This window comes from Lepidochelys olivacea (genome assembly GCF_965140295.1).
Source record: "Lepidochelys olivacea isolate rLepOli2 genome assembly, chromosome: 9".
NCBI lineage: Eukaryota > Metazoa > Chordata > Testudines > Cheloniidae > Lepidochelys > Lepidochelys olivacea.
This window is the reverse complement of record NC_140419.1, coordinates 80,719,812-80,739,265: the sequence shown is the minus strand read 5'-3', so window position 1 is coordinate 80,739,265 and position 19,454 is coordinate 80,719,812. Positions and strand designations below refer to the sequence as shown.

The 19,454-nt window shown below is 43.3% G+C and overlaps 1 protein-coding gene across 1 annotated transcript; it reads right to left on the bottom strand.

The window, feature by feature from the left end:
* Window positions 1–2,471: 2,471 nt before the first annotated feature.
* Window positions 2,472–18,957, bottom strand: ZC4H2 (zinc finger C4H2-type containing). Its single transcript, XM_084639060.1, has 5 exons — window positions 18,763–18,957; window positions 7,824–7,995; window positions 6,240–6,412; window positions 4,754–4,916; window positions 2,472–3,065 (listed from the first exon to the last, which is right to left on the bottom strand). The coding sequence occupies exons 1-5, from the start codon at window positions 18,813–18,815 to the stop codon at window positions 2,952–2,954; spliced, it is 675 nt and encodes a 224-aa protein (XP_084495186.1). The 5' UTR covers window positions 18,816–18,957; the 3' UTR covers window positions 2,472–2,951.
* Window positions 18,958–19,454: the final 497 nt, after the last annotated feature.

Below are 19,454 nucleotides of genomic sequence, written 5' to 3'. Positions count from 1 at the left end.
AACTCAAAGGTGTATTGATAAAACTCTAGGATGGTGTTGAGAAGTGAACAAGAAAATGTGGGTCTCAAAATTAATTAACTAAAACTGGCGTGTTAGAAACCAGGCCTAACTAGTGGACAAATGAGAGAGGGGAAGAGCTATTTCACCGACCATTCCCTTTGTGCAGGGGTGGGCAAACTTTTTGGCCCGAGGGTCACATTAGGGTTGCAAAACTGTATGGACAGCCGGGTAGGGAAGGCTGTGCCTCCCCAAACCCTCCCACTTCCTGCTCCCCTCAGAACCCGCAACCCATCCAACCCCCGCTCCGCTCCTTGTCCCTTGACCGCCCCCTCCCGGGACACCCCACCCCTAACCGCCCCTCGGGACCACACCCCCATCCAACCCCACACCGCTCCCTGTCCCCGGACTGCCCCGACCCCTATCCACAACCCCGCCCCCTGACAGGCCCCCTGGGACTCCCATGCCTATCCAACAACCCCTGTTCCCCGTCCCCTGATGGCCCCCCCAAACCTCCGCCCCATCCAACCTCCCCTTGTCCCCTGACTGCCCCCCGGGACTTCCTGCCCCTTATCCAACCCCCCCGCTCCTTGCCATCTTACCATGCCATTCAGAGCGACAGGACTGGCTTATTGGAAAGCCTGGGAGGCGAGTGGGTGCAAGCCGTGCTCCCCTCGCAGCGAGTTGAGGCTGCGGGGGAGGGGGGACAGCAGGAGAGGAGCCGGGGACTAGCCTCCCCGGCCAGGAGCTCAAGCGCCGGGCAGGACGGTCCCACGGGCCGGATGTGACCCGCGGGCCATAGTTTGCCCGCCTCTGCCTTTGTGGGTCATTAAAGAAAGAGACTTTGTGGGGAAACTACAGAAGAACAGACAGAGATGACTGAAGCAAGCTTCACCATCCTGGTTGCCACTCCCACCATTTCCTGGGACCCCGAGCCTTTGCCTTCCTAATCCTGAGAGATGTCCTCACCAGATCGGGCCAGAGAGAGGGACCCAGGTGACATCACCACCCTACTGGCTCCAGCTGACTCCCAAACACCACCTGGGACGAAATGGGATCGGACTTTAACAGGAACAACAACAGCTACAGCCCAGATCAACTAACTTCTTCTCTTTTCCCCAATCAGACAGTTAATTACCATCTTTGAGGAAACTGTCCAACAAGGAGTTTTTCCTTCTAAAACTCTTTCCAGCTAAAGGGAACAAGGAAACAAGTATAAAATTAAAGCCTTATTTAATACTGCACATTTCAAATGCTTTAACTGTTTTTCCTTCTTTTCTGTATCTTTAATAAAAGGTTAATAGGATTTTTAATGGTGTGTTTGCTATGGAACTAAGCAGGCTGATGTCTCTGTATAGCAAACTCTGGACAGAGACTGGGTTATGTTAACACCTTTGGCACCATCTAAATTAATACAACCACACTGTCACTGTGTGGGAAGCAAGGGGGGACTTAGCGCAATTCATGTGCTTTGGCCAGCAAAAGCTTTTTAAGTGGGCTTGTATGGTCCCCAGCAGCAGGTACAGTCTCCTCACCAGAGGCCAGGGTGTGGCTTATTCTGTGTTTTTTTAACTACCAAACAAAAATCTTTAATACAGTGGTCCCCTAACCTTTTTTGTCACGCCTCCCCTTACCAGTAATGGAATCTATTCTCCACCCCACCCCACCCCAAGGAGCTGTGGTCGGGAGATGGGTCAGGGCCAGGAGTGGAGCTGTGTTCAGGATCAGGAGCCAGGGGCCCAGGCTGGGGCTGGAGCGGAGCTGGGGGCAGAGCGGGGCTGGATATCCCTCCCTCTCCGCTCTCCATGGGGGTTGGCCTGGGCCCCCCCAAACCTGAAAGTTTCTCCATGCCCCCCTGGGGGGGATGTCCCACAGTTTGGGAACCTCTGCCTTAATACAACCACTCCAGCACAAGTATGGATGAAGGATTGGGGCAAGGGAGAGGGGAGGATAAAAACCTAGGGAAGGGGCTCCCTCCTTCTGTAATCTCAAGTGTTATTGAAAAGAATAATAAGGCCTTAATTAGTTCTTAATTGAATTGAAGTCAGTCTTACGATTGCTGAAAATGGCCTAATTAAGATGCTAGACATTATTTAATATTAATATGGATACAACGGCTTGATCCCCTTCCCAAATTTTAATCCATTTCTGTAGGAACCATACAATCAAACCCCATAAAACTGAACTATATGTTGATCTCCCATGCGCCCATATCCCTATTTTTCCTGGTCATTTCAGATATACCCCCAAATCCTTGGATACGCTGAGTTTTACTCTATATCTAGCCCATGTAATCTTGCTGGTTAGGACAAGGCATGGGTCTTTAACATAGCAAATGGATATTCAGCTACTTCTGTGCCTCAAGTGGGTTTCTGTTAGGAGAAAATTAGAGTAATCTTTTAGCAACATCTCTCTTTCTCTCAAAAAAACCCCAAAATACAACAACCCCAACTTGCTGTAGTAACACTTGATCATTAAGAATATTCTGGTTTTATAGACAGTGCCTGCTTTTTAGCAAAAGATACTGTATGGCAAACAGTGTAGAGATAGAAAAACACAGAGACATTTTGGCAAGTACAGTACAGGTACCTTAGGTCTAACATATTTAACTATGAAACATGTATCCTCAAATATATCTTCACAGGAGGGATCATACAAAGTGGTCATCGGCATTCAGACTACTTGCATTAGAAGTTCCACTTGGCTTAGGAGTCAGAAAGATGGAATGACTAAAATGTTAAAGTGTAGCACCATCAACACTTCTCCTAAAACCAAAATGTGAGGACTGGATGGAAATTAAGACGGAACAGAAACATTGTGCTTACGTCACATTAACTAGAAAACAATGGGTAAGTCATACTTAAGTCTGCACTTCAATAAACTGGCCACGTTTACAGTTCTACTGGAAAGGGATTAGGATGGGTCACATGTTTTCTCTATGGATTTTCTGTGTTTCACTCATCCTGTTTCCTCTTGGGTTTTTTGGGATTCCGAGACCGGCTTTTTGCTTTGCAGAGTGGACATATCGGTGCGTTCCGATGAATTTGCTGGTGACATGATAAACAGGCCTGCAATGCAATGTTACATCTTATTAATTTATTTGTATGGAAATAGTGCCTAGGAGTCCCAGTCATGGACCAGGACCCTGTTAGCAACCTATTTCTCTGTGAGGTAATAAACCCATGAAGTTCTGTTGAGACACACTGCTTATTGAACATGTTACCTGCTCTAATAAGTTAATATACTGTACAGGAAAAATATATAAGCCCCTGCATCCTCAGTGGCGAACTGGAACTAAATTCTGCGGCAAGGTTCCTAGATCCTACAGCAACTTCAGGTCAGTTGAAAACTAAAGGATTTATTGAATTAAATTTTCAAATGAATAAAACTGCCAGTGCACCCCCCGTTTATCATTTATTTAGATATTAAATTCAAATTTTTTTGAGCTTCCCCTCACATTTTCAAGATTTTTGTACTGACAATGCCTGACTATCAGAAAAATTGTTTAGAAGGCCAGCTGTGATTCCACAGATTTTAAGTCAGAAGGCACCTCTATCTAGATCATCTAGTTTGACCCCCTGTATACAACATAGAATTCTACCCACTTATCCTTGTATTGAGCCCAATAACTTGTGCTTGACTAAACCATATCTTTCAGTATATGTTTGCCGTGGAGCTGGAGATGTAACTTCCAGCTCAGAAAGACATGCCCGTCCTAGCTCTGAATGAGCTAGTGCCTTAAAAAGAAGCAATGTAGTCATGGCTACATGGGCGGGGGGCAGGCTGGCCACCCAAAATACATACGAAGGATCCTTGGAGTGGCTAGCCCATCCCAGCACCCATGTAACTGCAACTTCAAGTCTAGTTTTAAGCATGCTAGCTCGGTCAAAGCTAGCACAGATACGCCTCTCCAGGCGGGAAGTTACACCTCCACATCCAGCAGGCATACCCTCGGAAGGGCAACTAGATTTAATCTGAAGACATCAAGAGATGGAGACTCCATTACATTCCTTAGCACATGTCTACACATACAGGGCTGCAGCAGCATAGCTGTACCAATGCAGCTGCACCGCTGCAGCATGTGAAGACACTCTATGCTGACAGGAGAGAGCTCTGCCGTTGGCATAATAAAACCACCTCCGCGATGGCAGAAGCTATGTTGCGGGAGAAGCTCTCCCGCCGATATAGCGCTGTGTACACAAGCGCTTAATGCCAGTGTCACTTACGTTGCTCAGGAGAGTGGTTTATTCACACCTGAGTGACATAAGTTATGCTGACATAAGCTGTAGTGTAGACATAGATTTAGTAGTTTCTTCTAATGGTTGATCATCTTCTTTGTTAAAAATGTGTGACATATGTCTAATTGGAAATTGGCTTTAACTTCCGGCCGCTAGTTCTTGTCATGCCTTTCTCTGCTGGGTTGAAGAACCCATTAGTACCTGATATTTTCACCTTGTAACAATAATGTTTCTCAAGCTCAGGAAGCACAGCGAGTAGAAACTGGCAGTATCTGCCCTATGACTGAAGAGTCCCTGCAGGGGGAGTCATACAAGATACAGAGCCTGATTCTGAACTCTAACTGAACTGGCGCAGCTCTATTAACTTCAGTGGAATTGCCCTTGGTTTACCCTAAAGCAGGCAAAATAAGAATTGGACACATCATTATTTTCAGTGCTAATTCCTTTGTGAACACAATATGTTCCAATCACCCAAGAGACAAGCCTGTGCATTTGACACCCAAGAGACAACGCCTCACCTTCATTGGAGGTGGCTGTTGTCTGAAAGTTGCTGTCTGTCTGGTGTCCTGTTTCCTAGCCACTTGTAGCTGTTGGGCAGCAGCTGCAGCTGCAGCCAGAGATTCTGGAATGGGCGGTTCTTGTGGTTCTGTCTGCCATTCAGCTTTTTGCTTTTCAAAGTAACTATACAAAAACAAACCAAAATTATAATCAACTGCTGGCCTGTCATTTATTGATTTAACAAGCATTGATTTGTAATGACTCTTCCGTGCTAAAATATAATGGGCCAAAATTTTTTGGTTTTCTTCCTCTAGAATCAAATGACTTGCACCAAGGACTCATTTGGATCAATTTTTTTAAAATGGGATAATGACAATTGTTAAAATACTACATGTGGCCAAAAACACAAGCCCACTGACGATCAATAATTAAGGATCATCCTAATATAGATGGAGAAGACTTGTTAAATAATGAATTCCATCCACTCTCAATATCTAGGTTTTTTTTAAAGTTAATGAGCCAGATTCGATCATGTAACTAGTTAGTGGCATAATTATAGCGAAGTTGATATACTATGTTTCAGGTTCTTGTTTTCCAAGTTTTATCTGCAACAACCAGCCCTAAGAAATGTTTTTTGTTCTTCGTTTTTAATATAAACTGAGATTTTGGAGCACAATTCTGCAGCGAGGGATGAACTGCATAGTTATTCATTTAATATGTTCCAGGGGTAAGAGTTGATTTTATATATTTAAGACCACAGGAGGATCAGGTTATTCATAGTGGATCAGGAAGAAATCTCCATGTCCCCACCCAATAAGATCGCATGAACCAAAGCAGAGAATTTGTCCCCTTCCCTTGAAGCATGAGGGGTTGGTTGGTCTCTGCTGGATACAAGGCTAGATGGGCCATTCTCGGGAGAAGCATTAACGTCCTCCTTGGTTTTCAAAAAGAAGAGCATATCCTTTACATTTCTTCCATAGATCCAACCATCTGGATTCAGCCACAGCTTACCAGATTAGATTCTGTGTTTTTTTTAACAGCTATAGCACAAATTTGAATTCTGACCAAGACTCACTAAAGACACTCATGTAGTAGTTTTGGGTTCCTCTCCTCCCTTGCATCATATCCATACCTGCTAGTCAAATGGAAGAAATGGATTCTTAGAAAAAAGTACAAAGTAATGTAAAATTAGAGATAGAGTAGAACGAAAACCTTAGATCCAAACACCCTTTAATTTGCGGGTCAGCGCTGGGGTTTACAGCTTTGGCTGATCTAAATGTAACTTCGATCTTTGCCCCATATTCAGACAGAACCCTTTTGGAGGCTTGTAAATGGCTGGTTAATTTTTGTTGCACATACATGCTTCCTCCACTTTCAATTAATTTTGTTTTTCATGATTGCCTCTGAGTTCCTACCTTCCAGCTGGGCCCAGAAACAAAAATGACAAAATGCCAGCAGAATCATAACTGTATACAAGGCCAAATATTGTTTGATCTGGAGACATACTCAAGAGAGAGTTTCTCTTCCTCCTCACACAGATCTGGCAGCCTCTGCAAGCCCAGAGTCATCCGCAGGGCATCTACGTGCTCCTTCAAGGGCTTGTACTCTTCATGCAGGCGCCGAGTGGACTCCAAGAGCTTATTGAGGTCATTCTCAGACTGCTTGATGGTGTTCTCCATCTGAAACAGGAGGAGACATTTGCTTAGCAGATTGCTCCATTCACAGCTCTCTGATTCACCAGCCAGAGGTGGCAGAGTGCAAAGATGATGCTGCCCTTTAGAGAGTGGAGCTTTTCACATTCAGATTGGAAGAGAATAGGCAGACAATGAAATGGCCAAATAAGGAGTTAACATTCTGGGGGGGAGGGGAGGGTGGAATATGGGCAGGGAAAAAGCAGTCTGGAAGCAATTAGGACGGGCAATGTTGTTGTGTTGGGCACTTCGGAAAGATTCTCAAGGAAGGTTATAAAAATAACCTTTAAAAAAAAATCTCCACTGGGCTAGGGCCAACTCATTTGCATTATTTCAAGCCTTTCCAAATACCCCATAGATTTAAAAATTTAACTCTGATGTTGCTGAATTCATGTTCCACTTGGGAAAGAGAGGTTTCAGAGTAGCAGCCGTGTTAGTCTGCTCAAATAAATTTGTTAGTCTGTAAGGTGCCACAAGTACTCCTTTTCTTTTTGGGAAAGAGAGTGAGAGAAGCAGCAAAAAGAAAGATAATCTGATGGAAACATGAAGTGCAAGTAGGACAGCATGAAAGAGAAGCAGGGAGTGGAGGGGGTGAGAAAATTCTAATGACAAATGAAGGTGGTGTCACATATTCGAGGTACCCACTTGTGCCTACCCACAGTTTGGGAGCTTTTTCCATCCCTAATACAGAGTCCAGGCTTCCCTTTAATTCAACATTTTAAAAATAATTACTCACCCTTAAGAGAAGGAAAAAGTGTGGGTTTAAAATTGCTGGTGAACAGAGTTGCTAATTCAGAATGGTTTTGCAAACCCAGCAATTCACAAATCCTCAGCACTCTCCAGGGTACCCCTCTAATCATTAGTCTCCCTATTTTGCATTAATATCCTTCACGCTCCTGCTTGTTTTACTATTTGTATTGCAGCAGTGCTTAGTTGTCTCAGGGAGAAATCAAGGCCCTCTGATTCTAGGCACTATGCAAACATTACAAACCATCCCACTATCCCTGCTTCCCAAAAAGAAAACAACCCAAATCCCAGACAGCTGCCAAAGCCTCCGAGGTTCTAGGTGTTAAATTAGGCAGCACTAAGAGGGTTATTTGCTAGGAAGAGTCAGAATAACGCTACTATGACTGCTGGTACCATTGCAGCAGCAATGGGCTCGGTTGTTCGTTCCCTTTAACCTAAATCCGGTATCTATTATTGAAAATCATCTTGCCTGATACAGACAAGCACTAACAGTGACTAAATTTAACTCATTTGATACCATCTGTATAATCCTTTCATGCTGTCAGGAAAGCTCAGGTTGCATATCTCTAATCTGTCAACTGTATATCCTTAGGACAATCCATATGGGACTATATATAAAGTATATCCTGCCCACAATCCCACTGCTACATACCACATTTATGTCAGCATGGATCAGCCGCAGCTCTTCCACGTGGGCCATCTTTTCCTGCAGCAGAAGATCCATCTCCTGCTTGTATTCCTTCAGGTGCCTCTCCTCCGATTCCAGGGCTTCAAACTCTGCCTTCAGGCGTGCCTTAATCTTTTCCATCTGCAAAGTCTTATTCCTACAACCCGATGGAAATTACAAATATAAAGGGACAACTGCCATAATGTCAATGTAAATTCTGGTTTCAGAGTAGCAGCCATGTTAGTCTGTATTCGCAAAAAGAAAAGGAGGACTTGTGGCACCTTAGAGACTAACCAATTTATTAGAGCATAAGCTTTCGTGAGCTACAGCTCACTTCCTCAGATGAGGAAGTGAGCTGTAGCTCACGAAAGCTTATGCTCTAATAAATTGGTTAGTCTCTAAGGTGCCACAAGTCCTCCTTTTCTTTTTAATGTAAATTCTGTTTGCTTAAAGACTCACTATACACACACACAAGCAAAGATGTTCACATTGATAGCAGGGGACTGGCAAAAGTTGTTGATAAAGTCAGAACTAAAGTATATCTTTGAAAGACTGGGGTGGTCTGTGCAGAATCCCGGAATCAGGGAACTCCTGGGTTCTAATCCCAGCTCTGTCATTGGTCTTGTCTCCACGACAACTTTTTATTGTATTGGACCATGGAGCTAGATTACATGAAATTTACCAAGATTTAGCAGTTTCTGTAGACCAGGACAATTGTGTTCAGCATTGTATCAGTCATGATTAAACCTTAATCACGAAAGAGGAAATTCTAGAGAAATGTTTATTCCTGCTGGGCTTTAAAGGGGCTTCTGAGAAATGGAGTATAGGATGCAAAAGCCAACTATCTCGACAGTAGACTGAGACACTAAAATGCAGACTTTTGCTTTATACAAAGGATGCTCCAAGACAGTAAAAGTTCTGATGCCATTTCAAAGCATCTAAAATTCCACCTGCCGTCTACAGGGTAGCCTCCCATTTTCCTGCTGACCTCCAGCCCCTTTAATGCTATTTGTAACTGCAGCTCCCTTTGTTCTACATTCCAGTTTTTGTTTCTTCTTTTTAAAATGGTACCACCCCATATTTCTACACATAAAAGCTATGGAGTCTGGAGCAATGTCTTTCCCTCCAAAGCTAGGAGAGAAGGACTGGCTGTTTAAGCAACACAGCAAAGCTATGCTTACCATTAGTTGAATCAGCACTGCTTCATGACCATCTCCATTTTGAAACAATTGCCCAGACAGTCAAAAACCTGTTCTAGTTCCCAATCCAGCTTTGCCAGGCCATGATTCAATTATATTCCGATCTTCACTTTCCAAAGACATGATCTTAGAGATATAGCCCCTGCTTTCATCAGAACTGTGCCCACCAGCTCTGCTATTGTGAAGGCTTTGGAGTTGCTTCTGTTCGCCCTCCTCTTGCATCCCTTGTGTCCAATTCCAAGAACAAATACAAGACCTACCTAAGCCTCCGGTACTTCTGATCCCTCCCCTCGTGCATTTTTAAAGTAGTCTATAGCTTCAAACAGACTGAAAATGAAAACCAGAGGAACTGTGATCATTCTGTTGAGCAATCAAAATCTGACCAAAGAACTTCAAATGGACCAGGATCAAGTCCTTGGGTAACAAATTCTGGCTCCTGTCACGAGTTTTATGGGTGGGACTGAGATAACTGCAGGAGATCCAAAAAACAGCACCACAGGTTATTTTTCTAGAGTGTAACATGCCCAAAGCAGGAATGTCCAACAGTGATAATATCAATAATAGGAGATTTTTTTTAAAAAATTCTGAATGAGATTTTACATGCTCCCTTGGAACAAAATACAACAACGTCCTTCATCACAGGATACATTTTAAAAACAGCCTTAAAAATAAAAAATCTCCCTCTAGTCAAATAAACCTGAACCAGTTTGGATTAATGTTGCTTCTGATCAGCACCATTACACTGGGGAGTAGAAAAGCTGGAAGCAGAGGTGTGCATAGTACAAAGCCAGACATGGAATTGGATCGACTCAGAGGTCACCCAGAGACATTTACAAAGATATTCACCTAGATGAATATTTTACAGTTACAGTAGGGTTGCCACCTTTCTAATTGCTGGTAACCAGACCGCTAAGGCCTCATGCCCTGCCCCGCCTCTTCCACCAAGACCCCGCTCTACCCCTGCCCCCATCACTTGCTCCTCTCTCCCCCCACCCCCATTGCTCGCTGAATTGTTTCCACCTTACACCCCACCCGACGAGCTGGGCTCCCTGTGCTCCAGAGCTGGAATGGGAGCTGCTGCAGCATGACTAGGAGCCTGCCTGCAGGCAGGAGGCAGCCCCAGATGAACAGGGGCTAGCGTGGGTTAATGACCCATGCCTCCCCACACCCTGCAGAGACCAGACTTTTGATGTCCATCAGTACATCTGACCAGATACTGCCAGGTCCCCTTTTTGACCAGACCTTCCGGTCAAAAACCGGGCTCCTGGCAACCCTAAATGGCACCAAGACACAGAAGCCAAAAACTGGACTGTCTGGGTAAAATCCAGACGAGTGGCATCCCTAAGCTATAAACATGTATATTTTATGTGGTATATACCATGTGTTATTAAAGAGAATATTACATGTTTTATATAGAGACAAACATTTTTTTAAAAAGGAAGCCAACTGTCCCAGTTTTGAAGAATCAGAATCAGCCCATCAAAGTAAAAATGGCTGGAAAAAAACAGTCAGCGATAAAAGCATTATATCGATAAAAGTCATCTCCTAATCAAGCCAGAGACCATTTTGTCAAAACAAACAGCTACCTGAATACATTGATTTCTGGAACCAGAGGCAGGGCTTATTTCAACAAGAAAGTAGTTGCTGACTGGACTTCAGTTCCAGTGGCCCAAGTCAAAGTGTATTAGCCTCTGTGAAGAATTAATGGTCACTTAAGAATTTTTAAAATGACCACAGTAAACTCCGGGGAGTTATTTAGCAATAATATAAAGTTGTCATACTTTTTACTTTCAGGATTAATAGTGCCATTTTCTCTATATGAAGCAAACATTCATAACTGGCAATCTGATGAAAATTAAGAAGAAAAACATATCATACAACTCTATAACTCACAAATTTACAAGAGTTTAGAGAGCAGTCTTTCATCCACTGAGGAGACAGGATGTACATGATGTCTTAACAGTTTTAGAAAATGAATGTATTTTTATTTATTTTATATTAAGATTTATTACTTTTGAGTGGGAGGCTGAAGAGAATTAGAGCAACTGGTATTAAAATTTGTTATTCTACAGTGTTAGGGCCCAGTCTTACAGAGATTTACACAAGCGCTTAACTTTACGCATTGTGAGTAATGTGAATTTTTCAGTGCACTATTATTAATTATGTGCTTTCCAGGAGCATCCAAAATATGCTAGGCATTCTCACTCAGACAGAAGACAGTCAATGCCCAGAAGAGTTTACAGTCTGATGCCTCAGTCCTCCATCCAGATCCGTTAGTGCTGAACTCTGAGTCCATGTGAAGTGCCATTGACCGTAATGGGACTTTGCAAAGGAACAGAACTTTGCACCAGTACATTTGGAAGCAAGGGTGGGACAGAGGGATTCAATCGAAATATATGCACTTTTCAATATACATTATGTAATTTTAAAAAGTAAATATATTAACTATACTATCCCTTATACTTGGTCAATTTCTTGTAGCCATCACAAAAGAAGTAGGGCTATTGATTAATCGCAGTTAACTCAAAAAAAAATTAATCGTGATTAATCACACAATTAAACAATAGAATACCAGTTGAAATGTATTAAATATTTTTGGATGTTTTTCTACATTTTCAAATATATTGATTTCTATTACAACACAAAGTGTACAGGGCTCACTTTATATTATTTTGATGACAAATATTTGCACTGTAAAAATGATAAACAAAAGAAATAGTATTTTCCAATTCACCTCATACAAGTACTGTAGTGCAATCTCTTTATCGTGAAAGTGGAACTTACAAATGTAGATTTTTTTTGTTACATAACTGCACTCAAAAACAAAATAATGTAAAACTTTAGAGCCTACAAGTCCACTCAGTCCTACCTCTTGTTCAGCCAATCACTAAAACAAACAAGTTTGTTTACATTTACAGGAGATACTGCTGCCTGCTTCTTATTTACAATGTCACCTGAAAGTGAGAACAGGCATTCGCATGGCACTTTTGTAGCTGGCATTGCAAGGTATTTCTTTGCTGTTACTAGTCAGTTTCATCTTCTAGTTCCAGTGTGCTGCCAGAATGCAACAACATTGTAGTTTCAGGGGACTATTCCAACCCAAACAATTAACTTTTAATATTAAAAAACAAAGTACACATAAAGTATGAAGACATTTCCATTAATATTAGGGCATTTAAAATATGTATTTTTGAAAACAAAAACCTAAATTTGGGACCTAGCCTACATAGCTGATTCTGCTCTCATTTCTATTATTTTCTATTCTAAGTTTCTATACTGCCCTCCTCATCATACTGTCTGAGGGCTTGTCTACACTACAAAATCAAGCTGACTTTATTTAATTCGACCTCAAGCCCCCAAATTAACTAAGTTGATTGTGCGTGGCCACACCATGCTCATTGTCTCGATGGAGTGCGTCTTCACTAGCAGCGCCTGCATCGATGCACAAAGCAGTGCATCGTGGGTAGCTATCCCCAAGTGCAACTTGCCGCAGTGTGTTTTGGGAAGTTTGTGCAATGCCTCATGGGACCAAAACATTGTCGCAGGGGAGAATGGGAACATTGCGTCAGCATCCCATGATGCACTGTTCTCAACAACAAACAACCCAGTGGTTTTCGCGCCTTAAAACCGCCACGCATACGCCATAACCACAGAAGCATGTAGCCTGCTCAGTTGTGAACTCTCACTGTGAGCATCTCAAATACCTCGCACCTTCTCCTGCAGTATTTCCAAAGCCGAAGTAGGGTCTGCCGCACGGAACATAGCGATGTCCTGCAGAAAGCCCTGCTGCAAGTCATTGAAAAAAACAATTCGCAGTTGCTGCTGGCAGACAGAGAGGAGCTGCACTCTGTTGAGCACCATTTCTGGTCCCATGAAACAAGCACCGATTGGTGGGACCGCATCGTTTTCCAGGTAGGGATGACAAGCAGTGGCTGCAGAACTTTCGAATGTGGAAGGCCACCTTCCCAGAACTTTGTGAAGAGCTTTCCCCTGCCCTGCAGTTCAACAACACAAAAATGAGAGCTGCTCTGACAGTGGAGAAGCGAGCGGCAATCACTATTTGGAAGCTTGCAACACCAGACAGTTACCGGTCAGTGGGGAATCAATTTGGAGTAGGTAACCATGGGAGCTGCTGTGCTCCAAGTGTGCAGGGCCATTAATCGACTTCTGCTATGAAGGGTAGTGGTCTGGGAAATGTGCAGACCACTTGGATTGTTTTGCTGCGATGGGGTTTCCTAATTAAGGTGCGGCAATAGATGGCATGCATATCCCCATCTTGGCACCAGACCATCTTGCCACAGAGTACATAAACCGAAAGGGATACTTTCCAATGGTGTTGCAAGTGCTGGTGGATCACAGGGGGTGTTTCACTAACATCAATGTAGGAAGGGCGGGAAAGGTTCATGATGCGTGCATCTTTAGGAACTTGAATCTGTTCAAAAAGCTGCAATCCGGGACTTTCTTTCCAGACCACAAAATGAACAGTGACAACGTTGAGATGCCTATAGTTATCCTGGGGACCCAGCCTACCTCTTGCTCCCATGGCTCATGAAGTCATATACTAGACGTCTGGACAGCAGTAAGGAACAGTTCAACTATAGACTCAGCAAGTGCAGAATGGTGGTTGAATGTGCCTTTGGTCATTTGAAAGGGCGCTGGAGACGTTTACTAACAAGGTTGGATCTTAGTGAAGAGAACATCCCCATGGTTATAGCTGCCTGCTGTGTGCTCCATAATATCTGTGAAAAAAAGGGGGGAAATTTTCTGCAGGGGTGGGCAGTTGAGACAGATCGCATGATAGCCATTTTTGAGCAGCCAGACACCAGGGCAATAAGAAGATCACAGCAAGGGGTGCTGCATATCTGTGAGGCTTTGAAAAGCCGTTTCAATAATGTGTCACAGTAATGTGAGCGGTTTGTCTGCATTGTGCTTTCCCAAACCTTCACCTGCCTTGTATCACTGTCCCTGTAAAGCCAACCCCACCACCACTGTTCCCTCTAAGCTATGCGCATGTGCATACAGATCCTAAACCCCACGCACAAGGCAAAACACCCCGCACACAAAAATTTGCACAGAAGAAATTTTTTGTGCACACAGCCTGTCAAAAATGTGCACAGAAGAAATTTTTTGCGCACACGGCCTGTCAAAAATTAGAGTGAACATTGCCCCCCACCCAAGCCCTCTGCTTCTACTCAATAAAGAACATTTATTTCTCAAATCCATTTACTTTATTTAACAAACATAAGTAAAGAGGGAGAACAGAAAAAAAAGGGAACCTTGGGGAAAAGGGGTTGTAAAGTTGGAACGGGAGAAACATTTTCAGCTGTGTAACGTAACACCCCATTCCAGACCATCAAAGGTCTGTGAATGGACGCCTTCTGTTCCTTGTACCCTCCCCCTGAGTTAAGTGAAAGGGATAATGGACTTTTGGCCCATGCCTCATGGAACGCTTGTGGGAGGGTGATTCTACGCCAGGAGATGCTGGCTGGCTGTCCACCAGGATCTGCAGAGGGACTCTACCCACCTGCTTCTGTTCCTGCAGTTCAGCCAGACACCTCAACATGTCTGCTTGGTCTCTCATAATCCGAAGCATCTCGTCCTGTGCCGCACACTCTTGCTCATTAGAAGCTTTCCTGCTCTCCATGTCCATGTCTAACTTCTCGGACACTGAAATCCTCCACGCTTTCAGCTCTGTGTCAGCTGTCCCGGAGGCATTTATTATCTTGGTGAATATGTCCTCCTGCGTTCTCTTTCTCCTCCTTCTAATCACTGAAAGTCTGCTTTCAGGTGTTCATGACACGCCGAAGGACACATTTCCGGCTGTCAGTCATGCGGAAAACTAAAGGAGCCATTGTACATGAATAAAATGTTTCCATAGCAAGGCCGCGTTCATAAAAAAACAAACCCTTATTACACTAAGTGCAAGCCATAACATAATCAGAATCCGTAACCATTCACTATGCTGTTTTGCTGCTCCAGCCGTGGTGAGTAGGCTCCCTTCGCCCCCCCCTCCCCCCCCGCTACCCCCAGGTCATGGGTGACTGCACTTTTGAACAAGGTGGGGGGAAACGTTTTTACTCCCAAATTGGGGAATCTCTCATGTGGGGCCCCAGTCCCCTATCAGTCACTTTAAACTACTTGCCAACCCATGCCGAGCACAGTAAAGGCACATTAGCTGCTGCGTGGTTTGGCGATCTGGAATGTGTGTGTGGGGGTGTATCATTCTCCTTGTTGTCCCTAGACTCACACACCTGTGAGGTGTCCACGTTGCTTGTGGGGGTGCTGGTAGGGTCACCCTCGAGAATCGCATGCAGCTTGTTGTAGACCTGGCATGTGTGGGGTCCAGCACCAGAACGACTGTTTGCCTCTCTTGCCTTCTGGTACACTTAGCGAAGTTTTTATTTTCACACGGCACTGCTGGGTGTCCCTCGTGTAGCCCTTCTCCCCCATTCCACGAGCAATCTTTGCATAGATGTCAGCATTTCTTCTGCTGGATCGAAGCTCTGCCTGCACAGACTCTTTTCCCCACACAGCGATGAGATCCTCCACCTCCTGTGCAGACCAGGCTGGAGCGTGTTTGGGGCGTACAGTCTGCACGATCAGCTGTGCTCAAGCTGGCATGCTCCCAATGCTGATCAAACAGGAAATGGGAAATCAAAAATTCCCAGTGCTTTAGCAGGGGAGGGGCTGTTTCCTGTGTATCTGGCTGCAGTGCAGTCAAGTTGAGAATGATCTCCAGAGCAGTCACAGCTGAGCATTGTGGGACACCACCTGGAGGCCAATTAAGTTGAATTACACAACGCTGCATCTGTACTACCTCACAGTCGACCCATGAAAATCGAATTAAGCGCTTCGCCTCTTGCAGAAGCAGATTACAGAAGTTGACATTAGAAGCGACTTAGGTCAGCGTAAAGGACCCGGTAGTGTAGACACATACATTAACAGGTCAACTTAAGGCGGCTTCCTTCTACCTAACTTTTTAGTGTAGACTAGGCCTGAGTGTCCTCAGGAAGTGACTACCATCTATCATGGGCGGTTCATTCTCTCTCTCACTCATCCTCTCCCCAGGAGGAATGCTGGAGCCCAATCCTGCATAGATTTACATATGTGCTTAGTTTGACCACTGTGAGTAGTTCCACTGATGGCAATGGGACTACTCAGTGCATAAAGTCAAGCACATGCATAAATCTTTGCTGGATTGGGGCCTTACATGCGTACTTAAATTTACTGACTGGAGTAATCCCAGTGCTTTCCAATTAAGCATGTACAGAAGTGTTTTCAGGATCAGGCTCTGACATCCCCTGAAACCTCAATAAAGTCTCTTTAAAAAATATAAACATTTGGCGTAATATAGGAAAGGGTCTCCAAAAGAGACATCAAGTGAGAGAAAACAATAGGGCAAATTTTGCTTTTTTCAGCTAGTGATTTTATTTATAAAGGCCCTTTTAACTCTGCATGTGGAACAGGAAATTAATATAAACAATAATTAGAGTATGGCGGAGCCTTTTAAGCACATGAAATTTGTTTATTTACTTTAAAATAAAACGGGCATAAAAGTACAAATATCCAGAGCTTGTGATTTCTTATCTGGCCTATTTTGGGCCAAAACCAACATGCCTTATTCACCTGATCTGTCCCATTTAGTTAAACGTGACTGTCTATTTAGGTCAATTTGGTAATCAGGATTTAGCCCGCTGATGTAGAAGGATTCTTAGATTTCACAGATCTTCATTTCACTTTCATGGCACCATAATTTACAACAAGGCCAATAATTACAACAGCAAAGTGTGTCAAATTAAATAATTACAGTTAAATTCACCTTTGAATCAGAAAACTGAATGTACTTGAAGTTCCCAAATACAAAGCATTGTAACAACCAAGCAGAAAATGGATCGGATATTTAAATCCAATTTTACAACAATCAGGTCTCAACAGAACTGTAACTGGCTGATGATCTGTTTTAAAAGATGACAATTCTGACAGTTGAGCACAGAAGTTTCAGAGCCTCAGTATCAATCTGGAACATATTCACTGTCCTGTCTCTCATTATACGTATTTTGGTACACTATATATAAAAATAATTTGGGGCCTGGTCTTGCCACCATTATTCATGGGAGCAGTTTTTGCATGAGGAAGGACTTGGCCCTTGCATGGAAGAATAATTTGCTTCTGCATACTCAGTATTCCAACTAGGAGATTTTGTTAAAGGTGTAAGGACTATAAAAACTATAGTAATTGAATTGTTGCTTATTCTGTGGTTTGATTTCAGTTTCTTTTCTCAATCGATTAATACAGGTTTAAAACTGAGCATGTTACAGTGACATTTTTTATTCTTTGTTTTATTGATTTCCCCCTCCCCACCTGCACTCCATAGATAACCTCTTACGTTTTCCTGATACAAAAATATAAAACACAACTCACCATGCAGATGAGCATGGTATAAATACCTACATATATATCCCAGTCAAGGCTGTTTGTTCTTCCTCCCAGCTACTTTCAAAATTATTGCACTTTCCTTATTACATGCCTTTGCTATTAAATGCACAAATTCATGCTGAATGCACGCAACTCAGGTAGTACCCAGAACATCATGTTCATAAATGAAAAGGCGCAAACTGAGCATTTAAAGCCATGGTGCCATGCATTGTTGCTTATGATTGACTCTTCCTGCAACATGTCCTGTGATTCACTTTACGAAGGCCACTATATAAAAATTAATGGTATACTGGATTGCACTGAAGAGTGGAGAGACCCAGCTTCCTGCCTTGCTGGTAAACCTCTTTAAGAAAAAGCAATAGCATCCTTAGTGCCATTGTGTCCCTGCTTCATCATCATCATTCCATCCTATGTCCCCAATAACTCCTTCAGAGGAGAGGACCACAATAAACAACAGGAAGGGAACAGGGAACATTCACCAGTCTGACTTCACACAACATCCCTAACCCTAACTCCTTCTCCAAATGGGGGTGTGAGAGAGAAGTAAGCTGGCTAAACAGATCTCCCAAGATGCAGCTTTCTTTCCTTTCAATCCCTCCCCACAAGAACACCCCCTCCCAAATTCCTCTGCAAGCCACAACACTGTTGCAATGCATATCACCCAAAATATTAGCTAAGCAGACACTTTTGAAGGATATTATAAGTGAGTCCAGCCAAATCAATATATTTAAAAAAAAAAAAAAGCACTTCCCAACCCCACCTCCCTGATTTCAAAGCAGCTTCTGTGCTCTGGATGCCTATTTGGCTCACGTACATACATTATGTTCTGTAATTTTCTCCCCCACCTCCCTTCAAACATTTTCTTGATGCAGCCAACCAGAAGAATGTTAGGAATGAATGGGTAAAAACAAATCCTAACAGTTTACCTGAATAAATAATAATTAAAAAAAAAACACAACTGCTTTAAAACAGATCTCCAGTTGTCCATTCATAGCTGCCACCTCCACCCCCTTTTTATTACTTAAGGCTAATTCCCTGGAAAAACATGATAATCCCCGCCCTGTAGTGCATCTTTCACGGCACCCACTCTCAGCAGATGCTTCTTTTCCTACTTAAAAAAATTATCTCCAGCTTTCATCCCAGGGTTTTTGTTGTGGTGGGTTTTTTTTTTAATTTTATTTTATTTTGTAACATAACAGTAGCGTCTTCAAATCGGTATAACTCATTCACTCCTTCAAGGAGAGGGAAAATAGCTTAGTGTTACTGATGCTGCACAAAAGAAAACATACCTGATCTCTTTGATGCTCTCCAGTTTGCACATGATTTCTTGCTCATCAGCCATGCTTTTCACTCCAATTTAAACCTCCCGTGATGTACAAAATGCCAGCCCCAAAAAACAAAACAAAACAAAAATCAACCCATACAATAGACACAATGTAGCCACCCACTCCGGGCATATGGACTCTGAGCCTGTGCGGTATAATCTAATGGGAACTATGGGAGTTAGAGTCCAGTTCCTTATTGCAGCCGAGGCATGTGCAAGAGGAAAGACTACAACGCCCACAAGGCAGAGCAGAGCTTTCTTACCCCGCTTCCTGCAGCCACACTTTAAATCAATTTGTCACAGCTAATTATGTCAAAGGTTGCTAGTTGTGGAAGGGAGCTGAGTTCCTCCCCTTGAGGGTTGTGGGTTGTTGCTCTTTCAACTGAAACGATACAGTGACGTATAAGTGAATCCTGAGAGTCGGTTGGAAAATGTCATGATTTTGATGAAAAGCTAAATTAAATCACACAGAAAAAATGCTCCAATAATTTTGGGAGACATGTTTGACATTTTAATTGATGCTCAGTTGTCCAAAGATATGCAGAAGCACTGAGGTTTCTTTGGGATTTGTTTTCGCTCTCAGGGCATGGTTACACTTGCAGATGTAGAGCGCTTTGAGTTAAACCAGCCTTCAGAGAGCGCAGTAGGGAAAGCGCT